This window comes from Muntiacus reevesi, chromosome 10 (genome assembly GCF_963930625.1).
Source record: "Muntiacus reevesi chromosome 10, mMunRee1.1, whole genome shotgun sequence".
NCBI lineage: Eukaryota > Metazoa > Chordata > Mammalia > Artiodactyla > Cervidae > Muntiacus > Muntiacus reevesi.
The window spans coordinates 6458111-6474919 of record NC_089258.1 but is presented as its reverse complement, the minus strand read 5'-3'; the positions used below and the strand labels follow the sequence as shown (position 1 = coordinate 6474919).

The 16809-nt window shown below is 47.3% G+C and overlaps 1 protein-coding gene across 2 annotated transcripts in view; it reads right to left on the bottom strand.

Annotated features, from left to right (window-relative positions):
* Positions 1-16809, bottom strand: part of DPYSL2 (dihydropyrimidinase like 2) — a 119127-nt gene that overhangs the window by 68313 nt on the left and 34005 nt on the right. Inside the window, exons 1-3 of one of the 2 annotated variants that reach the window (XM_065946689.1) lie at positions 10224-10542; positions 6790-6878; positions 4852-5036 (exon numbers count right to left, since the gene is read on the bottom strand). In XM_065946689.1, the coding sequence (XP_065802761.1) occupies positions 4852-5036; positions 6790-6878; positions 10224-10262 (313 nt within the window). In that variant the 5' untranslated portion in view covers positions 10263-10542. Of the gene's footprint in view, positions 1-4851; positions 5037-6789; positions 6879-10223; positions 10543-16809 lie in introns of those variants that run through there. The other variant, XM_065946688.1, reaches the window with a different exon arrangement.

The window sequence follows — 16809 nt, the reverse complement described above, 5'->3', positions numbered from 1 at the left end:
GGGGGTGGGGATGAAGACGAAAGAGACAGGGCTTCCCTGGCGGTCCAGCGGTTAGGACTCCACTTGCCAATACAGGGGACACAGATTCCATCTCTGGTCCAGGAAGATCCTACATGTCGCAGAACAACTAAGCCGATGTGCCACCACTACTGAGCCTGGGCTCTAGAGCCCGAGAGATGCAACCAGAGAAGCAACCACAATGAGAAGCCTGTGTGCAGCAACCAAGACCCAGAGCAGTCAAATAATTTTTATAAAGACAAAAGAGGCAGAGGAGCCATGATCAAACCGTAACACAGGACAAACGTCCTGAGGACTAAGGCAAGATCCTTAGCCATCTAGAGCCTGCAGATCTGGCATGGACCTCCAAGAGCCCGACTTTCCAATAGCTCCCCAAGCTCACGTGACAATCACCAGATTCAAATACAGATTCACAGGTCCCCTCAGCACCCTCCAGGTCAAGAGGTTGGGTAGGGCTCAGGAAACTGAATGTTTTAAGAGGCACCCCAAGTCACATCAGGGAACCCAGTCTGCTGACCACACTTAGAGAACCCCCGCTCCCAGCAAACAGTCACGTCAGAACTCCTGTAGTTGGAACCTCTTTCCTCTGGCTCTGTAGAGAGTAGCGATCCAGAGGGCATTTCCGTGGAGATGGGAGGTTTCTGGTACCTGATGTGAGATGGAACAATAATAACCACCACAGCTGAGTGCTGACTGAGGGCCGGGTCCTGTTCTGATGCCTCCACAGTCGATCTCTGCGACAACTATCCCCAGTCTGCAGCTGGGGCTTAAAGCAGAGGTCACACAGGTGGCAGGGGGTGGGGCCACAGTTGCAGGTGTGCACTCCCACACCTGTGACCTGCACTGGTGAACGGGGTGAGTGTCTGGCCCTCTGGCACCGGTCTTCCCCTCTATAAAATGGAGATAACTGTTCTTGCCTGCTTCCTAGAGACTCTGGGGTCTGAACTCTGACGGTCACAGAGCCCCCAGGACACCAGCAGCACTTTCAACAAGCGGCACCCTTGCCATCTCCATGCCCCCTCAGCTAGCCTGGATGCCGCCTACCGGGTGTGTGTCTAGAGCCTCTGCCCACCCATCACCAGACGGAAAGGGCAAAGGACGTTCCCTCTGCCCCGCATGGAGGGCCCCTTACAAAGATCTCATTGTACTTTTCTCAATGACAGCCTCTGTTTCATGGCAATAATATTATTTTCTGCCACTGACGTGTCACCTCCATTTCCAAACTGGGACCATTTGGCTGCATTTTGCACTGCAGGCTGTGCCTTGCAGACAGAAATGGAGCCTCTAGGTCCCGTGACCTGAGAAATGCACAGCAGGTAGCAGGTGAAGACACATCAAGTAACATGACTTGGAGCAACGCAGAAAGATGGGAGAGAGGGGTTACAGGAAGCATGGTGCCAACTTCCTTCAATGGCTTATTTCTGTTTTCACTTGAAATTCTTCAAAGTGTCCGAAGTATTTAGTGCTGGCCTCAATATTCATTAAAGAAGCTACAATCTCATTGAAAGAGCAGGTCACAGGTACCAACGAAGTCTCACTAAGCTAGCTATTATTCCTCTTTGCAAGGCTCCACTCTGAAGCACACTCTAGCCACTCACTCACTTGAAGCAATACAGAATGCATAATCGGCAAGCAAAAAAAATAATTCTGATGTCCTCATCTGTATTATTACCACGTGTCTCTTGAGGGAAGGGCAGGCAGTGGTAATTCTATACAGGTCAGTAACCATGGGTGGGCGCTTGCAAGAGCAGTTAATATTTCTCTAAGGATATACAAGCAGTGGAGTTTGGAGTGTGACAACTTGGGAACATAACCCCACCACCTCTGTTTACTTTCATTCTTTGAGATTTGCTCATTAAATCTCCCCACTTTTTAACTGTGCCAGCAACTCTGCCTTAAAGGATGCTTGCATTCTGCCTAACTGAGTGGGTCAGGCAGTCAGATTTTTTCCCCCTTCTTTGTTCCAACGCACAATAAGGCCATCTGCTGCCTATTCTGGGCCTGCGGTCCAGAGGCAGGACTCTGGAGACATCCCTCATCCCTCCACAGAAGGAACCCACCAGAAAGTCAGGGAAAGATGCTCACGCTGCTGAGAAAGAAGGCCAAAGGGAAGATGAGGATATCAGCAGGAAGGGATGTGCTCATGAGTGAAGGTGGGTGGGGGAGGGAAGACAGAAAGAGACAAGAGGACTTCCCTGGTGGTCCAGTGATTAAGACTCTGCGCTTCTACTGCAGGGGGCAAGGGTTCAATCCCTGGTCAGGGAACTAAGATCCCACATGCCACACAGCATGGCCAAAGAAAGAAAAGGACAAGAAGCAGGAAAGGCGCCAAAGAATGGATCAAGTGTAAAAAAAATTTAAAAAAAAGAATGGATCAAGTGTGAGGAGTGAAGAGGCAGAATCAAGAAAGCAGGATGGAGTCTTTCGAGTAAGTCGGAGAGAAAGAGCGTTGACGGACCTGTAGAACGAAGTGCAAGTGATTGGAGGCAAACTGCGTCTCTGAGCTCAGTGAGTTGCCCAATGTGGGAGCTGGAAAGGACATCCAGGATCCTCCAGTGCAAATCCTTCACTGTGCAGACGAGCAGCCGCGAGAACTGAGGGGATTCCCAAGGTCCCACAGCAAGCTGGTGTGGCAGGTAGACCAGATCTCCAGATGCCTCGTTGGGTATATTTGTACCTCCTAGGGCTGTCCTTTGGCTCAATGATAGGCATCACTGATCACTCCCTTGAAGTGAAATGAAAGTCACTCAGTCATGTCTGACTATTTGCGACCCCGTGGACGGAAGCCCACCAGGCTCCTCTGTCCATGGATTTCTCCAGAATACTGGAGTGGGTTGCCATGCCCTCCTCCAAGGGATCTTCGCAACCTAGGGACCAAACCTGGGTCTTCTGCATTGGAGGCAGATTCTCTACTGTCTGAGCCACTGGGGAAGCATTATTTGTGACTTACTAACAATCTGTGACCACGGTAGGGGCCTACAGACTGAGGCAGTTTATAACCTTGACTTGGTCTTCCAGGCTGACACCCGAGGAGTCTGTGTCTCTAAGGTCCAGTGTGGCTCCACGGCCCGCCCTGGAGGAGGTGCGGAAATTCCCACTGGTGCCGGTGAGTCCTAACAGACACCACTGACAAAGCAGCAGGCATCCACCCTAGGCCAGTGTCCCAAGGTGTGTGTGGACACCACCCGCAACCACAAGAATGGTACTCTCTAGGTTAAGAGGTAACATGTGCAGTAAGAAAGAAGTAAGGCTTAAAAAAAAAAGCTTTTTCTGGTCAGTGATGACACCCAGAAGACCAGGAAGGTCACAAGAAGGTGACTGCTTGATTTAAGAAGTCAAAGAGCTCGGATGAGAAGGGGCTGGCAGTGTTCTGCCAGGAGGTAGGGAGGACAAGAGGAAGCTCAGAAACAGATCCTTCAATCACACGTTAAAAAAAGCATCAATTCAAAAAGTAACCAGTAAGATAGGTTTTTCTAAAGCATAAAGCACTAAGCTCTTTCCACATTGACCCTCTTCTAAACTGAACTATAAGGTTTTAAGGTAGACTGTATATTGGCTTTCACTCCTGGATAAAATCTTTAAAACAAAAAAAGAAATAAAATAATGCCAACTGCAGCAACATGGATGGACCTAGAGATGACCATACTAAGTGAAGAAAGTCAGACGGAAGAAGATAAATATCATATGATCCTGCTTATATGTGGAATCTAAAAACTGATACAAATGAACACATTTGCAACATACAAACAGACTTACAGACATAGAAAACAAATTTATGGTTACCAAAGAGGAAAGGAGCAGTGGGGAGGGAAAAATAACTAGTTTGACATTAAGGGATACACACTACTATACATATATATTAATAAACAGATAAACAAGGATTGACTGTATAACATAGGGAACTATATTTACTACCTTGTAACAACTATAATAGAAAAGAATCTGAGAAAGAATAGACACACATAGATATATAACTGAATCACTCTGCTGTACCCATGAAACTAACACAACTTTGTAAATCAACTTCAATAAACAAATAAAAATTTAAAAATTATGTGTCTAGTGGGTCACTGTACAACTTGCCTACCTCCTCAAAATCAAAATGATATTTGTCAAAAGGGCAATAAACAGGTATGCTGGAAACAGACCATTCACAAACACTTCACATTTGTTAGGAAATATACTTTGGATTCGGCTGAATGAAAAGCACACATCCTATAGAGCAATATTCATGGGGCACCAAGGTGTCCATAGCAGAACAATTTTCATATCTTGACAACAACTGAGATCTGCAGGTGCTTCTCTGAGCAGGACTGCCCAACTCCATTTATGTCAAACCCCAAGCAGGAAGTAATCCTTCCATTTGATGTTCTTATCAGTAGAATTAAGTTCCTGGTTCAACAATTCATCTGCTGTACCCTGGCCTCATTCCAAAAACATACACCCTTTAGGTATTCTTTAAAAGTCAAAATCAAATACTTAGAAGCAAAGGCTCAAAACTGATAGCTCTGAAGATTCCTCCAAGGACTGTTGCTTTCAAAGTGATCACAATCAAATCGCATTTTCAATCTAAGAAAGACAAAAGCTCTAGAGCAGAGAAAGCAAGAAGCCACTTTTTTTTTTTAATCCTACTGAAATTCTCAAGTTCAACTGAAGAACCTTAGAGCTGGACAGAAAATGAGCCTAAGGCTGGCCTGCCCCCATCACTCCCCTTACTTGGAAGACCCATCCACTGTTCAGTCTGGCAACCTTCAGAAGGAAAGACAACAACACACGCTCATGTTCTCGTGATAATGGTTCTCAGGTACTAAGAATATTTGTCAGCTGTCTTACTGATCATGGTGGTTCCTCCAGCCAGGGCCGCCTTGGTGCCTTGGAAGAAGTCATCAGCAGAGGTCATCCCCTGATCAGGCATCTGGAAGCGGGTGTGGACATCAATCCCTCCAGGGATCACCATTCTGGAATGGGCTTCGATGGTCTTCACTCCTCCCGGCACAATCAGGTTTTCTCCTATTTGCCTAAATAAACAGGGTGGGCAATAATGACTGTAAATGAAATGTCCTAAGTCAAACAGCATCTGACAGACACTTTCCCCAAGCCCATAAACATTCCTTCTCTATATTCCAAAGACCTTTCAGGTTATTGCTATTATTATTATTCATAATGTCTGTGCCCTGCTCCCTACCCACAAGAAGCAAAGTAGAGCATAAGAAAACAAAATTTAAATAAGGCACCAGAGGCCGATTCAAGGTTTAGTTACCAGAAAATCCATATGACCAAATGATAACAAAGTCCCAAGGTATTTACATAAAATCCTGCCATACTTTATCACACACCCGGTTGAATTACTTATCCTATAACAACTTTCTCCAGATCTGCTTTCACTTTACATTTATTTTCACCATATCCTTTTCAACAAAGAGAAATGAGGATTAAAAGGGTATGGAGTAAAACAAAACAAAGCAAAAAAATAATAATAACATTCTTATTATGAAAAGTAAACACTATGATTGAAACTACTTAAAAATATGATTAGCAACTCAGATAACAGAGGTAGAAAATTATTCATTCATGATGAATAATGAATATAAATTAAATTTATTAACATGCATTAATGAATATTCATGGATGCCATGAATTCCCTTCCCCATTTTTAAAAAAGTACCTCTGCTACATCTGTCTGCCAGTTTTTTGAAAAGGTAAAACTAATCACGAAGGAGTTGGTCAAGTTCTAAAACAAATTAGCGATGACTAAAAATAGCACATGGGCTTATTCACTCTTCCGACAGAGTCTTACGGACCAGATCATGCTGCTTTCCAGTTGGGGGAAAATGGAACATGAAAGTCATGGTATTTGAGAGCCTGGAGCTGAGACTGTCACAAGCAAACACACATGGAGAAAACATTAAATGTTGAAATGTTAAAACCTCTTTTAGGATCATAAATCAGGGTGTGAGTTTCCAGGCAACACACCCGTTCACTACACTTTTCCACTTCTCTGGATTGGTTTGTTGCTGGCCCTTGATAAATGCTGCTTATTTAAAAGATGTCACTTGCTGCAGTGTTTGTCTTTAAACAGATGTGCTATTTCTCCAGGGCCCTGTGAGTTGTCCCAATTGGAAGGGCATGAGGATACTGGGATGTTCTCAACGCACTTAACCCTCTAGGGTCCAAAAATACCCTAATTCAATCACTGTTCTGTTGTTTTCTCCCTTGAAACACAGTAAACACAAGGGCAGTCCTATTTGTGTTCGTTGACACTTAAAGAACGAAACCTAAAATTTCCTTGAATGAGGCAGTAATTTTTCTCTGTGGCCTAGTAATTAATTGGGTTCCCTTTGGCCCCAACAACTTGGATTCTTGATTAAGAAAGCAGATGTGCTATCATGACAATGAGGCTGTATTTTGTACCTGTGTCCTCTGCCTATCCTACCCTCCACACACAGCAACTACGTTCTAGGAACACCTTTAATATAGTCAATGGGTCATAACCCAAGTATTTGGCAACAAGAAAACATTGTGTCACATTGGTTAAAAATAGTCAATTATATAACACGTAAGGAAATGGATGTGCATCCAATTGTAGCTTTGAATTCCCTAAATCTGAGCTTTCAAATTCACTAATTACCAGCAATCAAGCTGTGTTTAAACAGATATTAAGTTAGTGTCTCTTTGTAGTCACTAGAGCTGATACTAGACGTCTGAATTGTACATAATGCTTAGGAACACTGCAAGGTACCCAAATTTGTCAAGATGATGAGTTACACTTACTTGATCAACCCATCCTCCATGTATATGTCTGCATAGAATGACTGGTCATCATTAACAATTTTACCTCCTTTGATCAGAAGACGATCACTCTGAAACAAAGAAATAGTAAGGTCATAATGCATTCCTGATTCACGATAAGACAAATGAGCTAAGAACACTTTCATTGTTCCAAAGAGATGCTCAAAATGAGCCAATTTGGGAAAGACTCAGTGACAAAGGTGAACCTGTATGTGGCAACCTATTCATCACTTGATGAGTCAGAACATACTGGCAAAATTCAAAGCTTATCCTAGAGGAAAAAAATCTTTCTCCATTAGACCCAAAAGCAAAAAAGAATTAAAAAAAAAAAAAAGCCCGACAATCTCTCTTTAAAGAGCTATTTAAAAACATTTCAGATAAAGAAGGCAATTACTTTAAATAGCTTTAGGTTAAACTTCATTTTAAAACAAAATACACCCACATGTAGGGGAAGTCAATTCTTGGCGAGGTTTGTGTGGGGGAAAAATTAACCAAAGTCTGTTGTCATGGGATACTCTACACAAACACATTTGGTTCAATCATAGCAAGGTTTCAATTCAGTATGTTATCTTTGTGGTAAATCACAGCAACTGTAGGTGGGAAGAAAATACTTCAAAGATGCACCATTTTAACTGTTTAGCTGTTAAGAAAAAGGTAAAGTTTTCAGATAAAGTAGATGAGAAGACAAGTTCTAAAAATCTCACACCATTATTGACTGTACATGTACTTATATTTTAATTGGTGCAAAAAAGTATATGACAAGCAGCTCGTAAGTCACAAGAATGGAACAGAAATGTTACACTATGATTCTTCTCTATAGAAATGCTGTTGATGGAATCTTATGCTAAATCCTGTGTTCAGCGGACACACACCTGTATTATTCCACAGAAGCGTTAAATGATTGCCCTTTTTATATGGTTTTAATATGGTCCATTTTAACAATGATTAACTCAAAATTCAATTAAAAATAATATTCTCATCAAGTGCAATTTATGTTTAGCACCTACCAAAATGAGAAAATTAAAGCAACTCTTTAAAACAAAAAAATGCTGCCTGAGAAATAGGGGAAAAGACTTTTACACATAAATGCACACACACTTGGGTTTAGAAAGCATTTATTGTTTCTCTAACATAATAAAAAACATTAAGATTATTTTAATTGTGTACACTGTTGGGGCCTCCGTTCTGCTGCAGACTTTGAGAGACAGAATAAAGAGGCAGCAACAATTCCTGTATTTACATAAAATAAATGTAAAAGCCTTTACAAAATCCTGCCCTGTAAACCATGTCACCCCAGCTGCCAATCAAACCTGTGAGGTGGATGGAGCCAGATTCTTGTTCCCAGGACACAGATAGAAACTGAGACTCAGAGAGGTTAAGCCACTGGCCCAAAGTCACCTGATCCAGTGCATGAACTGTCTACAATGACCTCCCCCTCTTCCCCAGTACCCAGCTTTGACAGGATAAATATCCCTGGGGAGGCAAGGAGAAGCCCTGCCCTTCACCACCTGCTCCCTTAGTCACTGCGGTACCTGTCTCAGCCATCATGCGAATCCCAGAGCCAACAAGATGTTAAGAAAACAAGAGAGAGAGAGAGAAACATCACAGCCCAGCTCACTCGTGTGGCTTCTTACATAAGAGGTTGGCCATGCTGATGGAGGGAGGGAAACCATGCTATAGGTCCCACTATCCTGCAACCAGATTTTGTTAAAGGGTAAAGGGGGAGCTCTTTTGGGGAGGAAAAAAAATTAGTCTTGTTGATTGTTTGCTTTTTACATTTTTTTCTCCCCACACTGTCAAACCGAAACTGCCTTTTTCATTCACGAAGACAGCGGATTACTTCAGGCTTGCAGCAAATCTGCTCTCCACCCGCCCCCCACCCCACGCCCCAGATTCCTTTCTCGGGCGCAATGAACACATAATGTGGGGTGCCCCCACGCTCGGCCCTTTGGGATTCTGGGTCTCTCGCCCTCAAGAAAAAGCTAGCAGCCACCGCCTCTGCTCATCCTCTAAAACCCTCCGGAGCACACGCCCCCTCCCCCGTGAGTTTGCTCCCACATCCCTCTCTCGCGGATGGGTGTGCCCTTGTGCATCCAGGGGAAGCCGGGGTGCCGGGGGCCAAGGAGGAAACCACAGTGAAAGCGCGCCCTCAGACCCAGCCCTAAACGCATCGTGACTTTTCAAAGATTCTTTCTTTCGGTCACCGTCTCAGCCCTGGGTTCTACCAGTTGCAATCGCGTTATCATTATATAACAATGAATTTCCCTCGCGTTCCTCCCTCCGCGGGATATCATTCGGGGATGCAGACAGCTAAGATTGGCGAGAAGAGAAGATGGGGGCGGGGGAGCAGCGGGAACAGGAACCTGCGTTCATCTCCCAAGCATCGGAGAGTCATCGTTTGGAGCTCCTCCTGGTTTACAGACTAAGGACCCCAAGCCCCAGGGCTGCGCCCGCACCTCCGGCTGCCGCGATCATTGTCTGGCCGAGGCCGGGCCGGGCCATCTGCTCCGCACGTCGCGCAGCGCCATTACCTCCCCGAGCCCGGCTTCGCGCTGTCCCCAACGCCCACCTCCCTAGCCCGCTTTGTATAAGCCAACACGGAGGCCTCCCTGGCTGCAGAAAGACACAAGAAAGCGAGCCCAGAGCCCCGCCAGGATCCCAGCCCCAAACTCGGGGGCGAGAAAGCCAACAGGGCCATCAAAAATCGGTCCTGGTCAACAAAAAGCCCACGCCTGTCCGTCCCTACTCCCCCCCCCTCCCCGCCCCCTCTGCTCATCATCACGTCCCTGTTTTTCCTTCCAGTTTCTCCAGGACCCCGGTACATCCAACCCTTCTCAGCATCCCTCCGCTGTCATTACGCCTCCGGGCTGAAACCGCTCCTTTTTCTGAAGAACCGGAGGAAGGCTCCAGAAAGCCCCTTATGGTGGGGGCGGGAAATGGGGAAGAATCCATTTCCCCGTCTTCCCCCTCAGGCTCCAGGAGTCCAGCCCCGCAGCACGCAGCCGGGAGAACAATATCCGAGCTTCAACCATGCATATTCAATCTGAGATCCATTTGCTTACACCCCGCAGACCAGCACCGCAGCATCCCGCTCTGACAATAAAAGGATACAGCGGATCTGGCGCGCAACCTAAAGAGACCTTAATGCACTCACGCTCCTATTTTAACGCCTTAGAAACTATGCAGCTTACAATTCCATAGGATTGCGTCTCCCATCACGATAGCCTTCCTCGGTAACAAGGGGGTAAAGAGAGGAAAAAAAAAAAAGTTGGGTTCCTCTTCCTCCCCCTGATTTAAAAAAAAAAATATATATATATACATATATATATATATATGTATATATATATTCTTTAGACCATCTGTGCTACAAAAAAAGGTTGCTGGCCGATCGCATATCGCCCAAGTACCCAACTCACCGTGATGCGTGGAATATTTTTCTTCCCCTGATAAGACATCTCTCTCCTGGGAAAAAATTAATTTCAAAAGAGCAGCTTTAAACAAAAATTGCCAGGAAAGACACTTGGTTATTTTTTGCAGGATTGAAAAATGTGCAGTCGAATAGCTGGTCTTGCTGATAGAAAATATCAGGAACGTAAGAGATAAATGCAATCCTCTGTCTCTTTTTCTTCCTCTCCTCCAGCACTGCCCCAGCTAGGGCGGAAAAAAAGAAAGAGAGAGAGAGAACAGGAGGGAAGGGGGTGGAAATAAACTACAGCAATAAAAGCCTCGGTTCAAGTCTGCCACCGCGGCGCATGCGCCGCCAGCCACTCCCTTTCCTCTCGGGCCAAAGCCATCCGCTTCGAGAGAGGCGAGTCCTGATTGGTCACAATCGTGGGATATGCAAATGAGTGCAGGCGGGGAGGGGAGCGGCGCGAGTGCGCGAATTGCTGCAGTGCAGCCGAGGGCGGCGGTCGGTGCGTGCGCCCGATCGGGGAGCGCGCCTTTCGCGCCCTTTCTTTGGACCAGGGCCTCGGCAACCGGGGCTGGCAGAGGCCCCAAATGCAGCATCAGCAATGCAGGGATAGCGGAGGGGTGGTCATTACCGACAGGGGGAGTCCAACCCCTAGACGGTGGGCTTAGATGGGGCCCCGGCGGCACGCACCCGCTCGCGCGCGCCCCGATGGATGCCCGCCCGCGCGCCAATCCGCGGAGGCCGCCGCTGCAGCCCCGCGTGGGGTGACTGCGCCGAGCCAATGGCTTTGCTGGCGGCGAGCGCGCGACTGCACGGCCGGCCGGCGCCGCGCCGCCCGGGAGGGGCGCCCGAGCCCTCCTCCCGCCGTCCTCGCCTTTCGCGAAGGCTCGCTCGGCCTCCGCCCAGGAGTCGACGGGGGAATTCAGATGGCAGCGAGCGGAGGGAAGGGGAGCGGGGCGGGAAGGCTCCGCGAGGCGCCGCGCCGGCCACGCCCGGCCCTGGAGAAGGGCGGCTGGACGCGGGCCTGTGGGCGGCCGGCGCCCGGCTGGGCTCGCCGGGGGCGGAGAGGCGCGGGCCCGAGGTGAGGCTGCGGAGAAGTGGAGCCAGAGGCCAGGCTTCGGGCATCCTTGGCCTGGCAGCTGGAAAAGAAAGTCTGAAGCCCTCACTGCTCTAAGCTGGGAAGGAAAGCAGCCAAGGAAGACGTAGTTCGCTGCTGGGGATGGAAACCCCTCCCTGAAACATCCTTTTGTGCCTTGGGGTCGCCAGGAACTTGGGGCAAGGGAGGAGCATCAACCCTCTGTTGAGGCCAAAAAAGGCTCTGTCTAGGGCCCGGGTCTCTTTAATAGTCTCTCACCTACACGATTTAGGGGGATGAAGCAGGAGGCAAGGGATGGGGGCAGGGCTGGGGAGTACGTTTCACTGCTGCCTGCAATTCTGTTGAGAAACTGTTGGGATTAAAAGTGCCCAGGGGAAAAAAAAAAAAAAGTGTCCAGGGAGCCCAAAGGATGTGCATTGTTATAGACTGGCCCCCCAGTTCACATAATGAAGCCAAAAGCCAGGAGATGAACTGGAGAAGCTGGAGGAATGAAGGAAAGGCGATCTCAAAAAGAAAGGTATCCTGAGTCATGGAGAGAACCACCCAGAATCCGTTTAAAACATGGGGAGTCTTAACTCCCCAGCCAGAGATCCTACCACACAGGGCTTTTAAGGCCTCTCTTCTTGGGCTAGAAATTAAACAGGTTGGGACCCATTGGCTCTGTCCAAGTCCTTCTCTGATGCTCTTACTTCAGAATCCTTGTAGAAAGAAAAAGCTGAACCACTTGATCTGGAGCGGTCTATCAAAAGTCATCTCTTAGGAAGGTTGCCCAGTCAGGTACAATAACTAAAACATCTGGGCTGGCCTTGAACTTCTCTACTAGAGATCAAACAATAGATAGAATCCTCACGTAATTTATGCCTTCCGGCAACCATGGAGAGAGAAAAAAAAAAAAAAAATTTAATTGGCTCACACCTGCTCAGCAAAGATTAGCCAGATAAACGCAAAATAATCCTGAGGCTAGGATGGGCTCACGTTTCAAAGTCTCTCTGCATCTGGCTACTTTGGATGGTTGTTTGTCTCTCCAGAAGGTGTAAGATGCACCCTTTCACTCCTCTTTCTGTAAATTCTAAAGACCCAGAAAGAGGCTCTGGGGCACCCAGCAATCTTCCCAGCTGGTTAATTCATTGCAGTTCCAATTAGCTCTGCATCTTAAAAATTGAAAAAAGGAGCACTTGCCCCTCCAACTCTGCGATGTGCTAAGAGCCAAGTGAGTTGAAGTCAGCAAGTATTGGTGTCAGCCTGAAAGGGTCAAAGTCACAAGTCTGAGAACACACAGAATGTACCTTCCTACCCAGAAAGCCCTCTGTCATTTCCAACCAGGAGTGGGTGAGAGGCAGCGGAGGATGAGTATCCTATTAAATAAGGAGAATACTACTGGACAAACAAGTAAATGAAGGTCAAATTAATTAAAGCAAAATAACCACTAATGACATTATTTGTTTATATTCTTATTCTATGTTCCTGCTCCCGAATTGCTTGATCGTAAAGGCTTTAACTATACCTTGCTATTTATGAGTTTGCCATTGAATATTTTGCTCCCAAGAGCTTTTATATCCATCTTATTTATATCAACCTTATTTCTATAACCACTGATACGAGGTTCCTAGACCACGAGAACTGACATTACCGCTCATAAATATCCAGAGATGTGACGTTTAATTTCATTTGTCTGCTCTGAGTAGAGCCTAAGAGTATTTGGCACGTAGAAGGTGCCAAATAGATTTAATTGACCAAGGACAAGAACTGTCAGCAATCTGCATTGCTTACCATACTTACCGCTCAATAACAATGCAGAGAAGGAATCGATGTGGGGGAGAATTTTCCACCCACTCTGCATTGATTGACTTGTTAATATACAGTATTTTTACACTGTCTTTGGATGAACACTCAGTGAAAATTGCCTGTAAAGTTACAAACCATTGACTCTGAACCAAATAGGTGAACCGATTCTCCGGCCTGATTTTTCTGAATTTTTTTAAAAGTTAAAGCATTATAAGCTGGCCTATTCTACATTCACGACCCCTTCCCAGTCCTTGCCTTCCCACTTCCCATAGGTCTCCCCCAGCATCTAGAAAGAGCCAGAAGTGATGTTGTTGTTTAGTTGTTGTGTCCGACTCTTTGTGACCCCATGGACTGTAGTCCACCAGGCTCCTCTGTCCATGGGATGTCCTAGGCAAGAATACTGGAGTGGGTTGCCATTTCCTGCTCCAGGGGATCTTCCCAACCCAGGGCTCAAAACTCAGTCTCCTGCATCGGCAGGCAGATTCTATACCGACTTGCCACCAAGGAAACCCGAGAAGTGATGGACAATGAGTTAATGAAATAGTTCTGCTGCAGACATCCTGGTGCTCTGGAGGAAGGGAGACCCTGCCTCCTGATCCGAGAGCAGCAGGAGCGGTATCCTATATCCAGCGATAACCTATATCCAGGTGGTATGTGTGTGCTTTGTCGCTTCAGTCCTGTCCAACTCTTTGCGACCCCGTGGACTATAGCCCACCAGGCTCCTCTGTGCATGGGATTTCCCAGGCAAGAATACTGGAGTGGGTTGCTGTTTCCCCCTCCAGGGGATCTTCCTGATCTAGGGATTGAACCCACATCTCCTTCATCTCTTGCATTACAGGCAAATTCTTTACCACTGAACCATATCCAAGTAAGCACCAAGTAAAGTTTGAGCTCTCAGAGCCTAGAAGCTCTTTCAAAAGTCTTACTCATCTTTTACCCGAATAAAGAGCCTGACGGAGAAAGGGTTCAAGAAGGATGGGGTACATGGAGTGATGACATCCAGCGTGTTTGAGATGTTCCAGTCCTAGAGCATGCCAGGAACCGGGGGTGGGAGGTGAGTCCCAGTCACTCAAGCACTCCAGCGTGACGGGGCTGCTTTTGGTTCCTCGGCAGCAGTGTCCCCTCCTGGACCAGCCCCACCTCTGCTCTCAATTTCTTCTTCCCCCTTTGGGGAGCAGGGGTAACCATTTCTGCTTCTGTGACCCCCCCACCCCCACGCCTCTGCGGAAGTGAAACCTTCAGGATGTCACCGAGCAGGGGGAGTCCAAATATAAATAGTTGGCAAAGAAGAAAAGATTTCAAGTGCTCACTTTGCTGCAGTACAGACGCCAAGGGCAGTGGCCTCGGAAGCAGCCTGCTGCTAAGGTTAAAATGAATGCGGAGGTAAGAGGAAGGACTGGAATTCTGCCTTGCCAAAAACTAAGGGCATCAGCTAGGACACTGAGAGGGGAGTGCTGCCTGCTTCTCTGCGGCTGGAATTGGGCCAGTCTGCAGGGGGACAGTTAAGGACCAACGGGTCCCAGCCTGCCCACTGCCTTTCCCAGTGGGGGCATCCTTTACCACAGGGGACAGGGTGGGGGCTGACGAGGATCAGAGGGACTGGTCCTCTGAGCCAGATGCTGACTTTGCTGGAACTGGAAGTTGGAGCTGTGAAGGGTCCTAAGGAAGTCCTTACTGTATGCGGAAGAAGCAAGTTTCATCGTCCAAATCCTGCCGACATCAGGGCACAGAGGAAGTCATGCACTTCACAGAATCTAGTAGCTTGGCTACGTTGGCTCTCTCTTCTTATCTCCGCTTGGCTCACAATCCTCCCAAATGACCCCCCGCTTTATCTGCCTGGCACAGCACCCTCTGGGGGGGTACAGATTTTCCCCGGGGGTCCCTCAGTCAGAGCCAAGACAGACGGCGTCTCTCTCTGACCGTTGTGCCTCAAGCTCGCCCTCTGGTGGTGAATGGGGAGAGTGATCTGGTCCCCTTGGTCCTTGTCTAAAGTGATGGATGATGATGACTCAGGACTTGAAAAGGCCCTTGGAGATGCTTATTCCAGCATACCTGGGTCTTAATCACCTAAAGTGATTTTGCCTCTGTGTTAGAACCATCTGGGGCTCCAGCTCAGATCATCTAATTAGAAACTCCAGAGACAAAACCCAGGAATGTTTTTAAACTAGTCTACCTCTGGCCTCTAGACCCAGGGATCCCCAATCTCTGGGATCTAATGCCTGATGAGCTGATGTCATAATAATAAAAATAAAATGCACTATAAATGTAATGTACTTGAATCATCCCTAAACCACCCCCACCTCCACTGTCCACAGAAAAGTTGTCTTCCACAAAACCAATCCCTGGTGCCAAAAAGGTTGGAGACGGCTGGTCTAGACCACTCCTACCCTCCTTTTACAGAAGAGGAATCTTGGAGAATATGAACCAAAATGCAATCCCTCCCCAGGACTTTCCCCTCCCCAAAGTACATTGATGGTCCTGCTCTTTCCCCAGCAGGAACGTCTTCTGAAAGAGTCATTAATATCATCATCATGATCTTTCTACTGTTTGTTTTCTAGTAAAACACTGTTATGGGTTTACCAGGTGGAACTAGTAGTAAAGAACCCACCTGCCAATGCAGGTTAGACATAAAATATGCTGGTTCGATCCCTGTGTTTGGAAGATCCCCTGGAGAAGGGAATGGCAATCCACTCCAGTATTCTTGTCTGTAGAATTCCATGGACAGAGGAGCCTGGTGGGCTACAGTATATAGTATTGCAAGAGTCAGACACACCAGAAGTAACTTCATTCCCTGAGCACCTACCAGAGTCTAGATACAAGAACTGGGTGCTTTAAATACATCTTATTCAATCCTCCCCCAAATCTTACTAGGTAAGTCTCCATATCCTTAGTTTCTGGACAGGAGTGTAAAGCTCAAAGAAACTTCTTGTTCAAGGCCCGGGTTCACACGAGAGCCACAGAAGGATTGTTGCAAATGTTGTTGGATTGTGTGTAACTGGATTGTTGCACACAATCTAGGTCTGTGTGGAGACCCCAAGCCCAAGGTGCTCGTTATCTGAATGATTAAAGTATTTGTGTAGCAGTAACCAGGACCCACCATGAAAGAAGTGAGCATAGGTGGTCTGCAGTCTCTTCACCCCATTCACAGTCTCTGGCTGCCACTCGAGGCACCGAGAACTTCCATCAGTCAATCAGGACCTGTGTGCGTTAGACACTTGCCCTTGTCCCCAGATTAATTCTCCATCTCTTTCTTTCTTCATCACCCACTGAGATTCAGTTTCTCTCAGCGACCCAGCTTTCCTCTGATTGGAAACATGATAGATCAACACCAGAGTTTAAGTGAACAAAGAATCCACACTGCACTGCCCCTGGGCTGAAAGGGGAAGAGCCTGATGGGCTGCTCCCATAAATCAAATGCAAACTATCACTTCTGCACTGCAGACTCTTCCTGGGTTCCCTCGCCCCACCCCCATGGGCAGCCCCCTGGTTTCTGCCTGTTTCCTCCTCTTCTCCCATTCACAGCGGGGCCGGCTCCTCCTGACCCTCCAATACTCTCTGCAGGACGCAGAGAACGGACTTGTGGAGACAGCGGGAGAAGAAGAGCGTGGGACGAATAGACAGGGTAGCATTGGCATATACACACTACCACGTGTAGGACAGAGCGCTAGTGGGGGGCTGCCGAGCAGCACGGAGCTCTCAGCGTGATGCT